Source organism: Dendrobates tinctorius, unplaced genomic scaffold (genome assembly GCF_039654945.1).
Source record: "Dendrobates tinctorius isolate UK_male_01 unplaced genomic scaffold, ASM3965494v1 ptg000070l, whole genome shotgun sequence".
NCBI lineage: Eukaryota > Metazoa > Chordata > Amphibia > Anura > Dendrobatidae > Dendrobates > Dendrobates tinctorius.
Window position 1 is genome coordinate 82,039,827 of NW_027361738.1, and position 20,346 is coordinate 82,060,172.

The 20,346-nt window shown below is 41.3% G+C and overlaps 1 protein-coding gene across 1 annotated transcript; it reads left to right on the plus strand.

Annotated features, from left to right (window-relative positions):
• The first annotated feature begins 1,405 nt into the window (after positions 1-1,405).
• On the plus strand, positions 1,406-16,930 carry LOC141095740 (protein lifeguard 1-like). The gene is made up of 10 exons (XM_073582025.1): positions 1,406-1,546; positions 8,899-9,222; positions 10,201-10,279; positions 10,975-11,028; positions 12,371-12,461; positions 12,609-12,646; positions 14,659-14,746; positions 15,493-15,582; positions 15,734-15,781; positions 16,428-16,930. The coding sequence occupies exons 2-10, from the start codon at positions 8,916-8,918 to the stop codon at positions 16,575-16,577; spliced, it is 945 nt and encodes a 314-aa protein (XP_073438126.1). The 5' UTR covers positions 1,406-1,546; positions 8,899-8,915; the 3' UTR covers positions 16,578-16,930.
• The last annotated feature ends 3,416 nt before the right edge of the window (positions 16,931-20,346 follow it).

Sequence of the window (20,346 nt, forward strand, 5' to 3'; positions counted from 1 at the left end):
CTGATATCACAGCTCACCCCAGACAAAATAAGTGCCCCCCAAAAAATCATATACGTAAAAGAATCTACACTTAGAAATGTAAAAAATAAATATATCAGTATCTGATTGATATAATAATTTGATTAGACGAAGTAATCATGTATGATTTTTTCCCTGGATTTCCCCCTCATCTTATTAGGAGAATGTTCCGGGTCGTGGCTTAGATGACATTGGGTAACGGCCGCTCCGCTGCTTAGTGTTGAAACCATGGAGTAATCATGATAACAATTGTGTATTGGCAAATCCCAATGGTAATGTGACTCAATGACCCATAAGACTCCATGGGATTTCATATTCAACTGTTCAGGATGAGCAGCAAAAATTTTTTTTCCTGTAGTCACACTCTCTTTTCTGGCCACAAATATTTCTTCATGCCTCTTCCACATGTTCTCCATGCCCCCTGACTGAGAGTATGGACACCAGGGTTTATAGGTTAGAGGGAGCGTCTCATACACTGACCTATGCGGGCGAGATCAGGACCTATAAACCCCATCCTAGAAACATTTACTACCTCCTCTAAGGCCTAAAACACCCTTGAATCGATCTGGTTGACTACAACACCAAGCACAAGAAACCTTCCAGGAGCACCGCTCTCCACTGGGTTTCGCAAGCTTCAGCACGTGCTCGGAGATTTGCCAACCCGTCTAGTAATTTATATATTTTATTTTACTCGCTTATATGGCGCCATTAATTCCCCAGACATTATCATCACTGTCCTCATTGGGGCTCACAATCTACATTCCTTATCAGTATGTCTTTGGAGTGTGGGAGGAAAACGGAGAACCCGGAGGAAACCCACGCAAACACGGGGAGAACATACAAACTCCTTGGAGATGTTGTCCTTAGTGGGATTTGAGCCCAGGACTCCAGCACTGCAAGGCTGCAGTGTTACCACTGAGCCACTATACAGTGCTAACCACTAAGCCACCATACAGTGCTAGCCACTCAGCCACCGTACAGCGCTAACCACTGAGCCACTATACAGTGCTAATCACTGAGCCACTATACAGTGCTAGCCACGCAGCCACCGTACAGCGCTAACCACTGAGCCACTATACAGTGCTAACCACTGAGCCACTATACAGTGCTAACCACTCAGCCACCGTACAGTGCTAACCACTGAGCCACCCTGCTTCCCATGACATGTAGACATCCAGGTGTATTAGGGAACTGTTAGTTAAGCAATTGCATAATCATTATGAATGACTTACGAACATTTATTTGTCTTCCGATTTAAGTAACAGACGTAGATAAACTTGTCACCATAAAGTGATCTGCTGCATTTTCTTGCTACCGGAGTGGAAATTCACAAAGCAGCGAAACTGTTTCTGACACCATTATCAAGGCTTTGTGCAAACATCCCTCTGCGCCAATCACATCGCTGCCGCTCAGTAAAACCTGAACTTTGTCACCGGCCCAGACTGTGATTAGCGCTGTGCGAACAATGACGACTGACACTGCCGGGCACTGAGGATCCGTACAGGAGGCACCTGCCGGGCAAATCTCAGTAAGCGACAAAAATACATCTTTATTATTATTATTGTTATTATTATTACTATTCTCAATTCTGATATTAATATTAACTATTATTTTTCTTAAAATTTTTTTACAAGAGACTTATTTACTGTAATTAGTAATATTTTTTTATGAATTGATATATATTGAAACATTAGATAACGTGTAATTGTAGTTTTCAATGACCTCAATCATTATAACATATAATGTACTAAGAAAGGAAAAAAAAACTACAAATATGACAATGTGTTAAAAAAAAAAAAACAAAAATACAAAATTATCCTTTTTGGGGGCTCGTTCCTTAAAGATGACCTGGCAGGATGACTTTTCAGGTCAGTAAAATTTCAACAAAGTCAAAATTACATTATTTTTCTTTTTTTTATTGTTTTTTTTATTTTTTTTATTTATTCTGAAATTAAAATAAATTTATCGTTTCTGTTGCTGAATTTTTTTAAAAATGTTTTAATATTTGACGGCAAAGTTTTTTTTTTGTTTTTCTTCCGCACAGCGCTGTAGATTTTATTGGTACCAAATTGGTACAACTTGATCGCTGCTTTATATGTTTTTTTTTTTTTATAAGAAAAGAAAGATGATTTAAACTTTTTAGTAGTTTTTTTAGGAGTACAAAGATGGCGGCGAGTGCCATGCTAATTCCATAAGGGGCCAATGAGCAATGTAACAGACTCTTTAATGTCACTGTCAGTGATTGACAGCAGCATGTATGTGCTTATACTGTTAGAGGCAGCCATCCCCCCCACCCCCCATGTGTGAAGCGGACTCTCCTCCTGAGCCTGCTCGTTATACTTGTATTGGACATACAGTGGGGCAAAAAAGTATTTAGTCAGTCAGCAATAGTGCAAGTTCCACCACTTAAAAAGATGAGAGGCGTCTGTAATTTACATCATAGGTAGACCTCAACTATGGGAGACAAACTGAGAAAAAAAAATCCAGAAAATCACATTGTCTTTTTTTTTTCATTTTATTTGCATATTATGGTGGAAAATAAGTATTTGGTCAGAAACAAGCAATCAAGATTTCTGGCTCTCACAGACCTGTAACTTCTTCTTTAAGAGTCTCCTCTTTCCTCCACTCATTACCTGTAGTAATGGCACCTGTTTAAACTTGTTATCAGTATAAAAAGACACCTGTGCACACCCTCAAACAGTCTGACTCCAAACTCCACTATGGTGAAGACCAAAGAGCTGTCAAAGGACACCAGAAACAAAATTGTAGCCCTGCACCAGGCTGGGAAGACTGAATCTGCAATAGCCAACCAGCTTGGAGTGAAGAAATCAACTGTGGGAGCAATAATTAGAAAATGGAAGACATACAAGACCACTGATAATCTCCCTCGATCTGGTGCTCCGCGCAAAATCCCACCCCATGGGGTCAGAATGATCACAAGAACGGTGTGCAAAAATCCCAGAACCACGCGGGGGGACCTAGTGAATGAACTGCAGAGAGCTGGGACCAATGTAACAAGGCCTACCATAAGTAACACACTACGCCACCATGGACTTAGATCCTGCAGTGCCAGACGTGTCCCACTGCTTAAGCCTGTACATGTCCGGGCCCGTCTGAAGTTTGCTAGACAGCATTTGGATGATCCAGAGGAGTTTTGGGAGAATGTCCTATGGTCTGATGAAACCAAACTGGAACTGTTTGGTAGAAACACAACTTGTTGTGTTTGGAGGAAAAAGAATACTGAGTTGCATCCATCAAACACCATACCTACTGTAAAGCATGGTGGTGGAAACATCATGCTTTGGGGCTGTTTCTCTGCAAAGGGGCCAGGACGACTGATCCGGGTACATGAAAGAATGAATGGGGCCATGTATCGTGAGATTTTGAGTGCAAACCTCCTTCCATCAGCAAGGGCATTGAAAATGAAACGTGGCTGGGTCTTTCAACATGACAATGATCCAAAGCACACCGCCAGGGCAACGAAGGAGTGGCTTCGTAAGAAGCATTTCAAGGTCCTGGAGTGGCCTAGCCAGTCTCCAGATCTCAACCCTATAGAAAACCTTTGGAGGGAGTTGAAAGTCCGTGTTGCCACGCGAAAAGCCAAAAACATCACTGCTCTAGAGGAGATCTGCATGGAGGAATGGGCCAACATACCAACAACAGTGTGTGGCAACCTTGTGAAGACTTACAGAAAACGTTTGACCTCTGTCATTGCCAACAAAGGATATATCACAAAGTATTGAGATGAAATTTTGTTTCTGACCAAATACTTATTTTCCATCATAATATGCAAATAAAATGAAAAAAAAACAGACAATGTGATTTTCTGGATTTTTTTTTCTCAGTTTGTCTCCCATAGTTGAGGTCTACCTATGATGTAAATTACAGACGCCTCTCATCTTTTTAAGTGGTGGAACTTGCACTATTGCTGACTGACTAAATACTTTTTTGCCCCACTGTATGTCAGGAAGGGGTTAACGCCAGGTAATTTTGTAGCAAGCATTTTTTTCCTTGTTTTTTTTTTTTCTGTTACAAGAATCGGCACATCATCCTTTTTTCCCATCATTTTAGCCACATTCCGGCTTGTTTTTTGCCGTCCATGTTGTCATTTTTTTATCGCCATTATTTTGGAAATTAGTCTATATATATATTTTTTTTTTTTGCTAAGTGTTGCCATTTTTTTGCTATTTGCTGTTCGCCATGTGATACTAATCAACGCGTTAAATCTATGTGATAGGTGGCTACAAATCGGCAACATTATGTAGTTTATAAGAAAAAAACAAATCTTTGTAGCGTGGCTCGTCCACACCTCTGTGGATGTCACTTATGATAGTTGCTCAATATAGTGGGATCTACAGTGACACAAAAATTATAGATGGTATAATTGTATTTTTGAATGATTCCAGTATGATTACATTGCAAACAATATATAGCCGTTTATGGAAATGAAATATTTTTAATGTATCATCTTCATTCTGTATACAGCATGGATGGGGATCCGCAGACCCTAGGGTCGTTTGTGGCCCGTCATGACCTTTTCTCCGGCTTCCGGCAGATTTCCTCGGACTGTGACCAGGCCATTAGCCATGTTTTGCCGGCCCTTTGCATTTTATTGGATGAAATAAGTATTTGATACAATAGAAAAACAGAACTTAATATTTGGCCCAGAAACCTTTGTTTGCAGTTACAGAGGTCAGACGTTTCCTGTAGTTATTGACCAATTTTGCACATACTGCAGCAGGGATTTTGGCCCCATCCTCCATACAGATCTTTTCTACATCTTTCAGGTTGAGTTTCAGTTCCCTCCAATGATTTTCTATTGGGTTCAGGTCTGAAGACTGGCTAGGCCACTCCAGGACATTAAAATGCTTCTTACGGAGCCGCTCCTTAGAAGCCCTGGCTGTGTGTTTCGGGTCATTGTCATGCTGGTAGACTCATCAACGACCCATCTTCAATACTCTTACTGACCATTGCTTCATGCTTTATGGTTGGGATGTTGTTCTTGGGGTTGTATTCACCCTTCTTCTTCCTCCAAACATGGAAGGGGGAGTTAATACCAAAAAGTTCTATTTTGGTCTCATCTGACCACATGATCATCTCTCATGCCTTCTTTGGATGATCCAGATGGTGATTGGCAAACTTAAAACGGGCCTGGACATGTGCTGGTGTGAGCAGGGGGACATTGCATGCCTGCAAGAGTTTAATCCACGGCAGCGTAGTGTGTTACTAACGGTAAAGTTTGAGACTGTGGTCCCAGCTCTCTTCAGGTCATTGACCAGGTCCTCCCATGTAGTTCTGAGTTGATTCTTGACCTTTCTCAGAATCATTCTTACCCCACGAGGCGAGATCTTATATGAAGCCACAGACAGAGGAAAATTAACATCTTTTGTTTCTTCCATTTTCTAATAATAGCACCAACAGTTGCCAAGCTTTCTATTAACCCACAAATAACTAGCTGCCACCACCAATCGCTTTTACAGGCCAACTGGACACCCAACAGGAGTGATATGACTTGAGGGGCGCGATTTACAGAGCAAAAGGAATGGCGTTATTAAATTTGATATATTTAATCCAGAAAGGTAGGCAGTGTATTTCGCATGTGGATTTGGAACCACTGTGCCACGGCCGGGGGAAAGCCTGGAGGGGCGTAACTAAGCATGCACCTGACCTTCGCTAGAGAACCTGATGGTGGTGTTAGATATGCTTCCAGGTGCATGCCAGGTGATATTCCACTATGGACCCATGGAGCCTTGGCAGCTGACCACCACGGGGGACAGGGAAGCAGGACTGGCAAGTAACTGATTAGCAAAGTGGTACGGTCCAAACAGGACTGGAACAGGAACACTGGACGGCCACAATACAGGATCACAGATGCAAGTTCTCAGGTGCAAGTTTAGACTGGGTAGATTACCGGCACAGGAACAGGTCAGACTGACCAGGATCAGGACTAGACATAGACAGGATGGATTTGGGTATGGGAATAGCAAAGTGGACTGGGACAGGCACAGACAGAGTGGATTCGATCAAGAGCACGGGGACCTTACAACTAACTTGCAGAAAAACATAGACTAACTAAGTTGCTAAGACACCTTCCAATAGGGGAGGGTGCCTCATGTACAAGACATCTCCCAGCTATTTGCTGGTAAAGTCTTTAGCAGCATGCATTGGCCTCTTTATGAGTCATTGAGCAGGTGCCCTAAGCCCACTCCCAGTAGACCTGAGGGCCGCGTGCAGGTCCTAAGAGCAGACAGATGCCGAGGGAGCGCAGATGGGTAAATACACACGCTGGCATTCCTGCAGGGGGTTGGGAGATGTCACATGCAGGAGCACCAGCAGTGTCCTAACACAGTGTTTCTAAAAATATACAAAGATGTTACAAAATGGAAACAATACGGTGTATACAATCACATACGATAAAGAGATAACAAAAGAAAAAATACTAAACCTGTGTCACAGAAATGGCTCAGAGCTTAGCGCAGGGAAGCACACCTAAGAAAAACTCCTTAGAGCAACCGACAGAACCACAGAGTACTGTGTCTTCCAGAACCGGCAAATGACAAAAACCCAAATTCTGATTTTTATTAAATAAAGGTTACGACCACATACCTCCCCTTTGTGAGCTGGTTGTGGGATGTGCTAAGCTTTTAGAAGATTATTAGATCCCCAACTCTTAGGATATCTTCACCCCTGAAGGTCCCAGGCAGGAGATATTATTGTCATGGTTCCTTTCACAATTTTATCTTTCTATAAAGATAAAACATGGCATGGCATCACCCATATGACCTATATTAAGTTGGAGGTGTTCGGGTGGCCTTATGGTGATGTGAGTGAATGCGTTAAGTTCATCCCTTCGCTACGACGCCGAAAATATATCTCCAATAAACATCGGTTTGATGCAAATCCCAAAATTCATCACTGACCACTGGCTCCAGAGTGCCTGAGATAATTCCTTTGAACAGAGAAAGCCCCTGTACTTCTCATTCTCTGATACGAATCCTAGACTTGGTGGCTGGCTCTCAGCAGATCTCTGCTGTAATTACCGGTTTACTGCAGGAGGTCCTACTTCAATGCAGGTTGAATCGTTAGCAAATTTTCACTTCCCCAGTTTTAATTAATACCATATGCTCAAGGGAGATATATCCCCTCTCCAGTAATGTCTTTATGGATATTACAACATTGATCTTATTATCTTTTATTTATAGTTTTTATTTATGTCTTTGTAATGATAATATAACCAGTAAGGTTAATTAGTTTTTAACATAGAATGGTTGAATCTGCTAACTTACAGTATTTTTCTATTAACAAACAGTTAACATCTACACGTTCAATGAACTAGGACTAACATTCTCCATAACCTGAATCTCTGATGTCAAAGACTTCTCTTGAGCTGCACCACGTTTCTGGAATGCTCTTCACCAGGCAGTCAGGATAATTCCCAACATTCACAGAATTGGCAATTATTTTATGGCACTGTATTGACTGATTTTGTTTATATAGGTGATCTCGGATCTGTAAAGTGCCTTGGAAAATGTTAAGGCTGTTTAAATAAGCATTAATATTAATGTAAGGTAACAGCTAGTTGCTAGCTTGTTCACATGTAGCATTTTAGCTGGGGGTTTTTGTCCTTGTTTTTTGTTCATGTGAAAAATATCAATTGAATGCATAAAAAATGCAAAAAAAATGTATGTAATGTACGTAGCATTTTGAATGCTGGCACGTTTGCATTTTTTATATGAAAAAAAAAGTTGCAAAAAAGCGCCTAAGGGTTATGGCGTTTGCCATGTGAAATAACGCTTTTATATTAATTCAGTGTGCATGCCTTCTAAATCTCCCATTTGTGGGATTTTCCTACAAAGTGGACCGCGTCCCAACGTAGGTCGTAATAGTATGGATTACGGGGGCCGCAAGTATGGAGCTTGCTCAGGAGCTGAGTCCACACCATGGACTCAACAGTAGTGACCGGAGCAAGCTCAGATCGCTGCTGTTTAACCATTTAAATGCCACTTTCAATCCTACAGTGACATTTTAGAGGACTGATTTCCGACTCCCCTCAAAAAAAAAAAGATAGTTTAAATCTCACCGTTTTCCCCTTTAAAAATAAAGACATTAAAAAAAGATATTTGGCATTGCCGTGTCCATAAAAGTCCAATCTATAAAAGTATAAAACTAAATAAATGCCATAAACAAAAAAAAAAATTTAGATGCCAGATTTCTAATTTTTTCGGTCACTGCACCTCCTTAAAAAAATCCAATGAAAAGTGATCAAAATGTCGTATGTACCCCTAAATGATGCCAATAGAGATATCAGCCACTCAAAATAAACAAGTCCTCCCACCGCTCCATCGATGGAAAAATAAAAATCTTACAAGTCTGAGAAAATGGCGTACCAATTTGTTTTAATTATACAAGCTTGGTATCTCCGTAATTGTACTGGTGTGAAAAAAGATATTACCAGGTCATTTTTACTGCACAACAAATACTGGAAAAATGAAACCCAAAAATATTAGTGTAATTGTGTTTTTTTTCTCCATTCCATCCCACTTGGAATTTTTTTCCTGTTCTCCAGCATATTATATGGTAAAATGAACGGTGTCATTTATATCTAAAACTTGTGCTGCAAAAAATAAGCTCTAATATGGCGACAAAAAATTAAAAAAAAGTTATCAATTATATAAAGCTGAGGAAGAAAAAACTAAAGCACAAAAACAACAACTGGCCGTGGCAGGAAGGGGGTGTGAATTTTGCTACTTGGTGGATCTAGGGTGGGACATGTGTCCTGCACATGACCGTTCAAATCTGTGGGTTGTGAGTACAACCAAGTTGTTCTATTCTTATTTTTTACATGGCGTCTGTCTGACAACTGTTTTTCTTATTTTCCAGACGTAACAAAAAAAAAAATGGAGAAGAGTGATCAGTACAAAGACAACCCACAACCCATGAATTATGTATACGCCGTTCAAAATCCGGCCTACCCCCCACTGGCACCACCTTACAGCCAGTCCTACATGCCAAACGCACCACCGTATAGTGAGCAAAGCCCCCCTCTGGCGAACGCTCCGGGGTACAGCGCCTGCCCTCCACCCGATCAGCCACATCATTCCTTCCTCGGTGAAAATGGTCCCAGATCAGATGTGGAAGTTCCACCTGAGTACACGGCCGGGATGGAGGACACAAGCCCATTCTCAGAACGTGCTATAAGGAGAGGTAATGAAATCTCTAAGGAAAGGTAGCCAAAAAAACTGGCCTCTCCATGTATTACTGCTTGTATTACTACGTTTGCCCTGTACTAGCCGCAAATTATTTTGCAAAGACTTCCAAACTAAGATGACTGTGATGGGGAAACTTTTTTTAATGGAATGTCTATCTTGGACTTCATTGCTCATTGATGGTGCAGTTTGGAAGTTATTGAACTAGTAAGGGGGCCACTATGGCTGGGATTGGATTGGATAGCAAACACAATGTAGCTAAAAAAAATTTGCACATTTTTGATCAATGGCTGCCATGTACCTCTGTCACTGATTATCTCATGGAAGAGATGCCCCAAATAGTAGATGCCCCAAATCCAACTGCTCCCACCCACTCATTTGTCATCAAGGAGAAGAGAATGGAGCTACGGTGAAGAAGACTAGGGATGAGCGGACCCGTTGATGTTCGGGTTTGACAAAACTTTAGTCCACAGTTCAGGTACGAGAACTCTTTCCGAAATTGGACCAGAACCCGAACCCCATAGAAGTCAAGGGGGACCCCCACTTTGGTGCTGTAAGATGGTTGTAATAAGAACTAAGGGGCTACCAAAGTAAGCAGAGTCTCTCTAGGTGTTCGGTACAAATACCGAACTTTACAGTTTGTGGTTGCTTGTCTGTAAAGAAGACCTTGAGGGTCCCATTAAAGCAGTAGTGATTAGTGGTGCACTGAACGTCAAGGTGGTAGGGGTAAAGGTAGTACATATATTACTACTTAGGCTTGTAAAGTGGAGGTCCCTCACCAATAATTTACAGTAAGAGGGGAAAACATTATTACATTCAGTGCGGTACATACTACTGCACATATGATCTGAAATGTAGTCCTGCCCCTTATTGGCCACTAAAGGAACCCTAATATTAGTCAACCTGGGATTGCCTGTGTTTTTCTTTATTTCAAGGGTACAATAATACAGTAACTTGCATTTTGTTCTTATTTCAGCCTTTATCCGGAAGGTCTACATCACGTTATCCATACAGCTCGTTTTAACATTTGGACTTGTGTTTATGTTCACATTTTGGTAAGTTGATTTTTATTAAATGAGTTGTTCTCCTTTGAGGGACCATTTTTATTTTTACTATTTGGGACTACAGGAGGTAAACGGTGCAAGTACATTACAATTGCAAAAATTATTTGTAAGACCCAATTACATGCATTTAAGTAAAAAAAAAAAATTGTCCCAAAAAGTGTCCAACCTTTTTAAAGTTAGTTGTATATATGTATAAGCAGTCCTAAAAGCGTATCTGAGCAAGAAATGTCTTATCTATTGGTTATGTTCCAGTTAATTTCTGGTGAAGATGCCCCTAAAATAATGAATTGAGTTAATGTCCACTGGGTGCCGGCCATTAAACTCCTAATTATAACATGACTGTGGGATGCTATGTCAGCCAGAGGGCTATCAATGGCCCCAAGTCTCCCATCTGAATACACTTATTGGGGACTGCCTTGGTTGGTACCTTTAAAAAAAGTAAAATAAAAAAAAGTTTTAAAAAAATATAAGAAAAAAGAAGAAAATTAACACGAATATTAAATAAATGGACCTGAAAGTGGAACCAATAGTGTAAATGTATTAAACCATTGCTAAAAATTATAGATTTGATATTAATGTGCGTGCACTGACCTGCATAATAAAAGTAATGTCATTTATATCGCAAATCAAAAATAAAATCAAAAATTGCGAGATCGCTATAATCACTCGACTTTTCTTCCCATTAGGAAAACACTGAGGAATTGGACGTGGGAAAACCCTTATCTTCTCTATGCACTTCTGTAAGTTGTTTTTTTTTCTTTAAACATGTTTTTAACCTCAGAGGTAATTAAATGCTTCATAGAAGTGAAATGTGGTATTTTTCCTTAATTTTCTTTCCTTTTATTAAAAGTAAAACAAAATTCCAAAATATTGTTTCCCCCCGAGAGAACCTCTCCGGGGGCTAGTCGCTTTTACAGGCTTGATCCCTAGCAGTATGGCTCTATTCTGTATCTAATATATGTAAGCTGCTGAGCTCCAGCTAGGCCAGAATATATGTGATCATTCGGCCACAAGGGTGGTAGTGAGGCTGGGTACTCATTTTGTGTGCTTAGGCTCGGCTCTGTCAATGTCCCAACTTATCATAATGATTTTCATACATTCCAATTTTTGAAGGCGATGATTCGGGAGATATAGGATTGTCGTGCCCCTATTTGGAAACGTTGCCTCTTCACACCCATTTCTCCTTAACCTTTCATTCCTCACCTCCTGAATGTACAATTGCCACAAGAAACCTTCCATTCCATTGGTTCCCAGGTGGGTTTATAGATATGTACACACTGTGTCTTTTTCCTGAGTTTTTGGAGCAGAGGTTCCAAGTTTTTCAGGAGTTTTGAGGTTTTGATGTTATTCCTTTCAACTTCTGTTTCAAAAGACTCCTCATAAAACTCAGTGTGCACATTGCCTAATGGAGGCTTCGATGGTTCCTGTGTGATTTGTAAACTCTTGCAGGTGTCCAAGAGACTTCCATTTTTCCAGAAGAGTTGGCAAGTACCGTATGTTGTTTGGTGTTGTGAGGGGTCAGGGCTCTTTGCAGTCCAGTCAAGTTCTTGAACTCGGTCAGAATCAAGTAGCACACTTCCTATTCCCATGTCTGTTCAGTTGATTTTATGCACTTTTTTAGTAATAGATGTGGCTTTATCACACACTTGCAATCCTTCTCCAACATCCGAGAAACTCCTGAATAAAGAAAAACCTTTTGGACTAACAGGAAAATGGCATACCTTCCCAGGGCTGCAGAAGTCTTCCACACCGTTAACCCCAAGCAAGCAACATTTCCAGAAGATTTCATGTGTGTAGCCTTGAGATTTTGTTCTTTCTCCTCTTCCATGGAGCATTTTATGCCTTCTTCTAAAAAAACATTTTGCCTATATGCTCATAATTCAACAATCCGCTAACCACCAAAAGGGCATCGCTCAATTGGCGTACTATTCTAACTGGAAGGATTGGTTGTAGGAGTATGTTGGCCATTGTCTACCCTACCTTAAGCTCATGTAGAACATGGGGTTTACACAGTTTGCCATGGGTACATCAAGCTTTGTGCTAATTTCCTTGGAGATGATACCAATGTGTTTTTGCTTACAGACCCGCCACCTTTATTCTGGTTATGGTACTTGCCTGTTGTGACCAGGCGCGTCGGAGAGTTCCATTAAACTTCATACTACTTGGAATCTTTGTAAGTTCAACTTATAAGATGTTTATTATTTTTTTAAATTCATCAATAACTGTGGGTGAAATATTCTACATCATGTATTTCCTATTTTTTTGCTTTGATGCCCCAGTACGTTTAGTGTGTTGGTAACTGTATCCTCTTGTTCTATAGACTGTATTTGAAGGCTGTTTACTAGGATCGTTTGCAGCGTAAGTTGTTCTTATATTATAGTTAAACAGAAAGATTTGAAGCATTCTGATCCAATGGCCATTTCGATAGTCTGTGGCCGCCGGACCTGAACTTTGCGAGCCTCCTCTCACCCTAGTGCCTCTCCTGATTGGTAGACCCCCATGATGTCATGCGTGTATTGTGCCGTAATATAATGATGCTTCAGGGTCTAGAAATCAGAAGACGCGTTGGGGATGTTACCAATAGTTGGAGGGGAGCAGTACTCAAACCAGGGTCATGCAAATCTTTTTTCCCAACTCTTTCACATACATAATTCCTTATAATAACTTGTTTGCTGGATTCAATTCAACCATTTTGAACTTTTCTTGGTGTCCCAAAATTTGCCCTAAGCCCAATTTAAAGAGGTTCTCCACTTTATCTTTCATTTAACAAATGTATTGGGGACATAAATTTGTGGCAATTACTAATAAGTACAAATACCTACATCTTTATATGCTAGTCAGGTGGCTCTTTAGCCAGATTTCCATAGTAGAGTAGTGTTCATCCAAAGTACACCAATGCTCCTCAAGAGGTTGTCTTCTCTTCCCAAATTGTCCAATATGATTCCGGGTAAGTTAGACTGTACAGTTTCACGCTGTGGGGACAAGATTTACAGGCCAGATAATGCTTCCTGGAAAAAAGGTAGGGACATTAGTTCTCCTCAATGAGGAAGAAAGCAGGCCCTACAGTACCGGTACCTCCCATTGAAAGTAGCTAGCCCGTAATTGAATGTCCGACCCTGTAACAAGGTTTGTCACATGACTTAGTATATTTAGCCAAACAATAGTCATCTCCAAAATGAATGCGGTCTCTTCCTTTTGGAGAAGACACTGGTTTGTCTTGTGATTTTTTTTAAAGGCTTGGACAGCAACATCGTAAATTTTCTATATGTATCCTGCTTTGAAGTAGGGGATAGAACACTCTACAGCCAGTTTGTGGCTGGAATTACATCAGTACTAGAAGTGGGAGGGGTTAGAATACTCTGCAGCCAATCTGGTTATGGAATGATGGCATCACTAGTAGTGGGTGGAGATAGAATAATCTATAATCTTCTGATTGAATGATGATATCACCAGTAGTTAGTGGGGGTAGAATATTCTATAGTTAATCTGGTGATTGAATGATGACATCACTAGTAGTGGGTGGGGCTAGAATACTCTCTAGCCAATCTGGTGTTTATATGATGTCATCACTAGTAGTGGGCGGGGTAGAATACTCTATTGTTAATCTGGTGAATGAATGATGACATCACTAGTAGTGGGTGGGGATAGAATGCTCTATAGTTAATCTGGTCGAATGATGACATAACTAGTACTGGGTGGGAATAGAATACTCTCTAGCCAATCTGGTGTTTGAATGATGTCATCACTAGTAGTGGGCGGGGATAGAATAATCTATAGTTAATCTGGTGATTGAATGATGACATCACTACTAGTGGGCGGGGATAGAATGCTCTATAGTTAATCTGGTGATTGAATGATTACATCACTAGTAGTGGGCGGGGATAGAATGCTCTATAGTTAATCTGGTGATTGAATGATTACATCACTAGTAGTGGGCGGGGATAGAATGCTCTATAGTTAATCTGGTGTTTGAATGATGTCATCACTAGTAGTGGGCGGGGATAGAATACTCTATAGTTAATCTGGTGATTGAATGATGTCATCACAGACATAAATAGGGATAGAATGCTCTCTCATCAGTCTAGAGCTGAACAGGAGGATAGAGTACTCTGCAACCCTTCTGGTGATTGAATGGTGATCAGGCTGGTTTGCTCCTTGGCTCACTGTTACTAGAAATAATGTGGTATCTTCCTTTTTGATGGCACCAGTCTAACTCATGCTTGAACACGGTTGATCAATATGTTAGAAAGATTCTTATGCTAAACTAATCTATCCGCTAGAGAAGGCTTTATTGAAGGTGCAGTTACTCTTGTAGCATTGAGGATTGCTGTATGTGCAGTTGCTTATCGGATTTTCTACTTTGACACCAGGTTCTTTGATGCTGATGCTGTGATGTGGGCCACTGGAGCCACCATACTTGTGACTTTGGTTCTGACCATTTTTGCTTTTCAGACAAAGGTAAGTCATAATTTATATTGAAAGGTCCTAACTTTAATGATGATCACTTTGCTACGCCTACCTTCACTAATTAGGAATAGCAATGCATAGAGGGTTTTTTTGGTGGCTGTGTATGTGCACAACACTATTGAAGAATTACATATACAGCTAAGCAATGGGCAGCTCCGACAGTATAACACAGGCAACAGAGTGTGATATACCAGAGATAAACTATGCTATGTGCATTTTTTATTTTTCCACTGAAAAAATCCTTCTACCGTTTTGTGTATGCAGCTCATATGCAGACCTGCGGAATGATCTTTTCAGCTTCCTTTACACTGGAGCAGCCTTTAGGCTATGTGCACAAGTAAATGTTGGGCCTGCGAATTTTTCCACGCGGATTTGGAAAAATCAACAGGTAAATTCTCAGGTCAAAAGACCTGCGGTTTACCTGCGGATTAGCCTGCTTTTTAGCCCTGCGGTTTCACACCTCTACAATGGAGAAGGAATCCGCACAAAGAATTGACATGCTGTGGATTTGAACCCGCGGAAAAATCCGCAGCATGTTTTTCAGATTACCATTGAAAACAATGGTACTGTACAGCGCACCTAAATGTACCAGCAGAGCATGAAACGCTGTGGATCCTCAGAAGAATCCGCACCTTGTGCACATAGCCTTATAGGGAGCATTTGAGCTGATACAGCACTGAAAGATTTACTCCTGCATTCTGTAATACAAGATATATATATATTGTCTTTATCTGTAGTGGGATTTCACCATACTCTCCGGGGGTCTTCTGGTTGCTCTTTCGGTGCTTCTGGCTTTTGGCATACTTGCTGCCATCTTCAGGTCACTGGTAAGTACTATATTAATCCTTCTAGTTTGGCTCCTTGCACATCAAGGATTTCTATGATTTTGGATTTGCCAATCAACCTCGACTTAAGGCTGACTAGTTATGATCGTTCTGACTTGTGCTGATGATTTTTTTTTTTTTTTTCTTTTTACAGTGGCTGAATATTGTCTATGCCTGTATTGGAACACTCATTTTTGGAATGGTAAATTAAATTCCTCTTTTTAATTCCAATTAATATGCAACATAAAAAAAACAAAAATATGTTATTCTTGCGTCTATGTTCCCATGACACCTTTTTTCTTACAATCCACAGTTATCATAGAGCTGTTGGTACTCATAACAATGTGATATTCACCTCTTCCCACCATGGCCAATTTCCATTTTTGTGTTTTTGTTTTTTCCTCCCTTTATTCCAAGAGTAATAAATGTATGTTTTCAGTCCAGAAAGTCATAAAAGGGCTTGTTTTTTTGCGGGATGAGTTCTACTTCTGAGTGACACCAGCATTTACAAGGTTAACAGTCACAGGCGCTGCTTAATTCAACTTTTGATCCTGGTTGTCATCATTTGTTGGGTATGGGGAGAGCTCAACCCGTGAGCCCACTCCATACACCCGCTCCCAACTTGATACGTTCATGCACCGTGGAAGGGGTTAAATATGTTTTTCGCTTCTTAGTTTTACTAGAAATAAACTGGATTCTAATTGGTGTGAGATCCAGCATCATTATGATAGCAAGAAACTGCAGAGCTTGGAGGAAGGAAATGTTATGAGGACGCAGGCACAGAATTTTACAGTGGATGTTTAAAACATTTTCATACTTTAATAACGTCTAACATATTTCTTCTCCAGTACTTGGTTGTGGACACGCAGTTAATCATAGGTGGAAAGCACCGTTACTCAATCAGCCCTGAGGAATATATATTTGCTGCACTGAACCTCTACGTGGATATCATCAATCTCTTCATGCTCCTCCTGCAGATTTTTGGGTTGTGTCGTTAATGCTTTTCAAAGATTACTATTTAAATACAAAGAAGGGGGTGTGCATGGTGCCCATTACTGTACCCATTAGTCAACACTAATCCAAATACAGACATAAGATGGAGGAAGATATACCCCATTTTTTCCTTACATAAATCTGTTGACCTTACTTTTGTAGTTAATTTGTAGATTATTTATTGCTAAGATTTGCTTTGTAACTTTCTTTTTTAAATGGCCTTTGTAAAACATAACCTATGTAGCAAAAATACAATTGGATCTAAATAGTTCAACCTTGCTTTATATTTTCTTTTATTACAGCAAGACAAAAAAAACATGGAGTACTGTTGCAGGATAATAAATATATTTACGCTTTATTCCATTTCCTCAGATTGTAAGCATTCGAGCAAGAACCTCACTCCTTGTTTGAGTTGTTAAATCATGTGTTATTCTGTAATGTCTACTATTGCCTGTACATAAAGTTTATGCTTTCACAGATCAAATATACATCATTCAGTGCTATATTATGATATTCCATACTTTAACTGTAAAGAACCCCTTCCTATAGTAACATCTAAAACATCCTCCACAGGGAAGACACAGCCAAATTTAGCTCCTTCTGAATATGTATAATGGTGACTTTATTGACTTTTAACCAGTTACTCATGTGCATAGATAGATCCAAGGAATGGGGTACAATACATGTAGCTTCACTACAAGGTTGCTGTGAGGTGTTCAATAGCAGTACGTTTGCAACAATTAGATCACTCACATCTTCAAAATGTAATGCATTGCATTGCAGAAGGGTGTGGGAGCTAAAGTTTACATTGGTTCATTTTACAGTCCAGAATAATGCATGCAAAGTAGAGCATGCTGCCATTTTTCCTCCCAGACTGATGGTTCGGCCATGAGCACTGGCTATAACGTGTCTATGGTGCACATGGACCAATTGTACGCTTGTCTAAACAAGTCCTAAAAATGATAAATAACCTATCGGGAAACCTGTTGTATCAAAAGGATCTGTAAAATTAAGTGGACGTTCATCATGACTTTGTGGATCTTAATGTTATAGCCGAGATGTGCAACAGGACAATGTTTTACAATATCCTCCAACAGGAAACATGGATGGTTATATTTTGGTGGCTTATCTTGGCCAGAGAGAGTCAACAGGATGAAACATTTTTCTGCTCAAATCCAAGAACCCAAACCCTTCCTCTTTGCTACCTCCAATGCCACAACAACAACCGTCCATCACACTGACAGTACAAGTTCTTAACAGGACAGGCAAATGACATTGTCTCGATAGACCCTCCACAAGCACACTGGTGCCATTATAAGGGACTCTATAGGCAGAGAATGACTTAAAACCAAGCACAGGCTCTCTACATCACAGCGGCCAATCATTTAAATACACCTTCCCACCTCCTTGTTTTCCCCTCAGTTGTCTCCATGTCCCCCCTTGGCCATACTCTAGAGCCGCTTAGAGTTACAATGATTCACGCGTCCACCAGTTCCTGACGCTCGGCGGCTCCAGCGCATGCACACATATGCAATGAAGCTGGGACGTACAGTACAGTTGTCCGGAAAGGTGATAGTCATTGCGCAAGATCTGCTGGGATCTTTTAGTGACATAGGGAAGGAATTATGATGCAATGGATGTGGAGAACTTGGCATTCGACTGACCGTGACTGGAAAGCTAGAGAGCCTCACTCCCATGGCTGAAACAGAAGGTACAGGTGCTTCTCACAAAATTAGAATATCAAAAAGTTAATTTATCTCAGTTTTTCAATACAAAAAGTGAAACTTGATTATATAGAGTCATTACAAACAGAGTGATCTATTTCACGTGTTTATTTCTGTTAGTGTTGATGATTATGGCTTACAGCCAATGAAAACCCAAAAGTCATTATCTTAGTAAATTAGAATACTTTATAACACCAGCTTGAAAGAATTTTAAAATCCAAAATGTTGGCCTATGGAAATGTATGTTCAGTACATGCACTCAATACTTGTTCAGGGCTCCTTTTGAAACAATTACTGCATCAATGCGGCATGGCATGGAGGCGATCAGCCTGTGGCACTGCTGAGGGGTTATGGAAGCCCAGGTTGCTTTGATAGCGGCCTTCGGCTCGTCTGCATTGTTGGGTCTGGTGTCTCATCTTCCTCCTGACAATACCCCATAGATTCTCTATGGGGTTAAGGTCGGGCAAGTTTGCTGGCCAATCAAGCACAGTGATACTGTTGTTTTTACACCAGGTATTGGTACTTTTGGCAATGTGGACGGGTGCCAAGTCCTGTTGGAGAATGACATTTGCATCCCCTAAAAGCTTGTCGGCAGGGGGAAGCATGAAGTGCTCTAAAATTTCCTGGCAGACGGCTGCGCTGACTTTGGTCTTGATAAAACACAGTGGACCTACACCAGCAGATGACACTGCTCCCTAAACCATCACTGATTGTGGAAACTTCACACTAGACCTCCAGCAGCTTTGATTGTGGCCTCTCCACTTTACCAGACTTTGGGACCTTGATTTCCAAATGAAATGCAAAATTTACCTTCATCTGAAAACACCTTGGAGCACTGACAACAGTCCAGCTCTTTCTCCTTGGCCCAGGTAAGGCCTGTTTCATACCTCCGTCGTCGGCGGTCAGCTGAAATCCGCCAAAGGTTGAAAGAAACTGATCCGTCTCCGTTAAGCGATGTCGGATGACATCGGACCACGTAGGAGAACGGTTCCGTGGAGCGGCGTGATTTAAAGGAACAGCGGTCGTCACGGCGGCCGCGAAATCGCGGGAGGTCGGCGCTCGCGATGACTCCGAAGTCGTTGGAGGTCAGAGCTCACGATGACTCGCGATGTCGCGGGAGGTCGGAGCTCGCTGGTGACGGCGGGAGCGATGGTCGGAGTTCGGGTGAGGAGAGAGACTATTTAGCGGCTCCCGGAACGGCATGTATGGGTTGATATGCTTCCATTCCGGGCATGCGCGGATCGAATTAGTACTCCGTCAGAAAAAACGTTGCAGGGCCCGTCTCATCCGCCCGGGAGCCGCTAAATTCTTGATGGATCCGTACAAAAACGGATGGGACGGACGACCGTCAGGATCCGCCAATAATGTAAGTCTATGGGGGGAAAAACGGATCCACCCCTTTTTTGGTGGATCCGTTTTTTTTAAAAAAATTGGCGGATTTTGACTGACGGGAAAAAACTGATGTGTGAAACAGGCCTAAGACGCTTCTGGCGTTGTCTATTGGTCATGAGTGGCTGACACAAGGAATGCGACACTTGTAGCCCATGTCCTGGATATGTCTGTGAGTGGTGGCTACAACTCCAGCAGCAGTCCACTCCTTGTGAATCTCCACCAAAAGTTTAAATGGCCTTTTCTTAACAATCCTATCCAGGCTGCGGTTATCCCGGTTGCTTGTGCTCCTTTTTCTACCACACTTTTTCCTTCCACTCCACTTTCCATTAATATGCTTGGATACAGCACTCTGTACAGCCGGCTTCTTTAGCAATGACTGTGTGGCTTCTCCTCCTTGTGGAGTGTGTCAATGACTGCCTTCTGGACATCTGTCAGGTCAGCAGTCTTCCCCATGATTGTGGAGCTACTGAAACAGACTAAGGCTAGTTTCACACTAGCGTTTTTGAGCACAGCGACGGCCTGCGCACGGCCGCCGCTAAGCCCCACCCCCTCCCTGATGAGGCGGAAAACCTGATTGAGGTTGGGCCCGCAATTTGTGACGTGGGTAGGATATGTGTTGATGGTCCAGTTTGAGACTTTGTCCCACCCTCCACCAGGT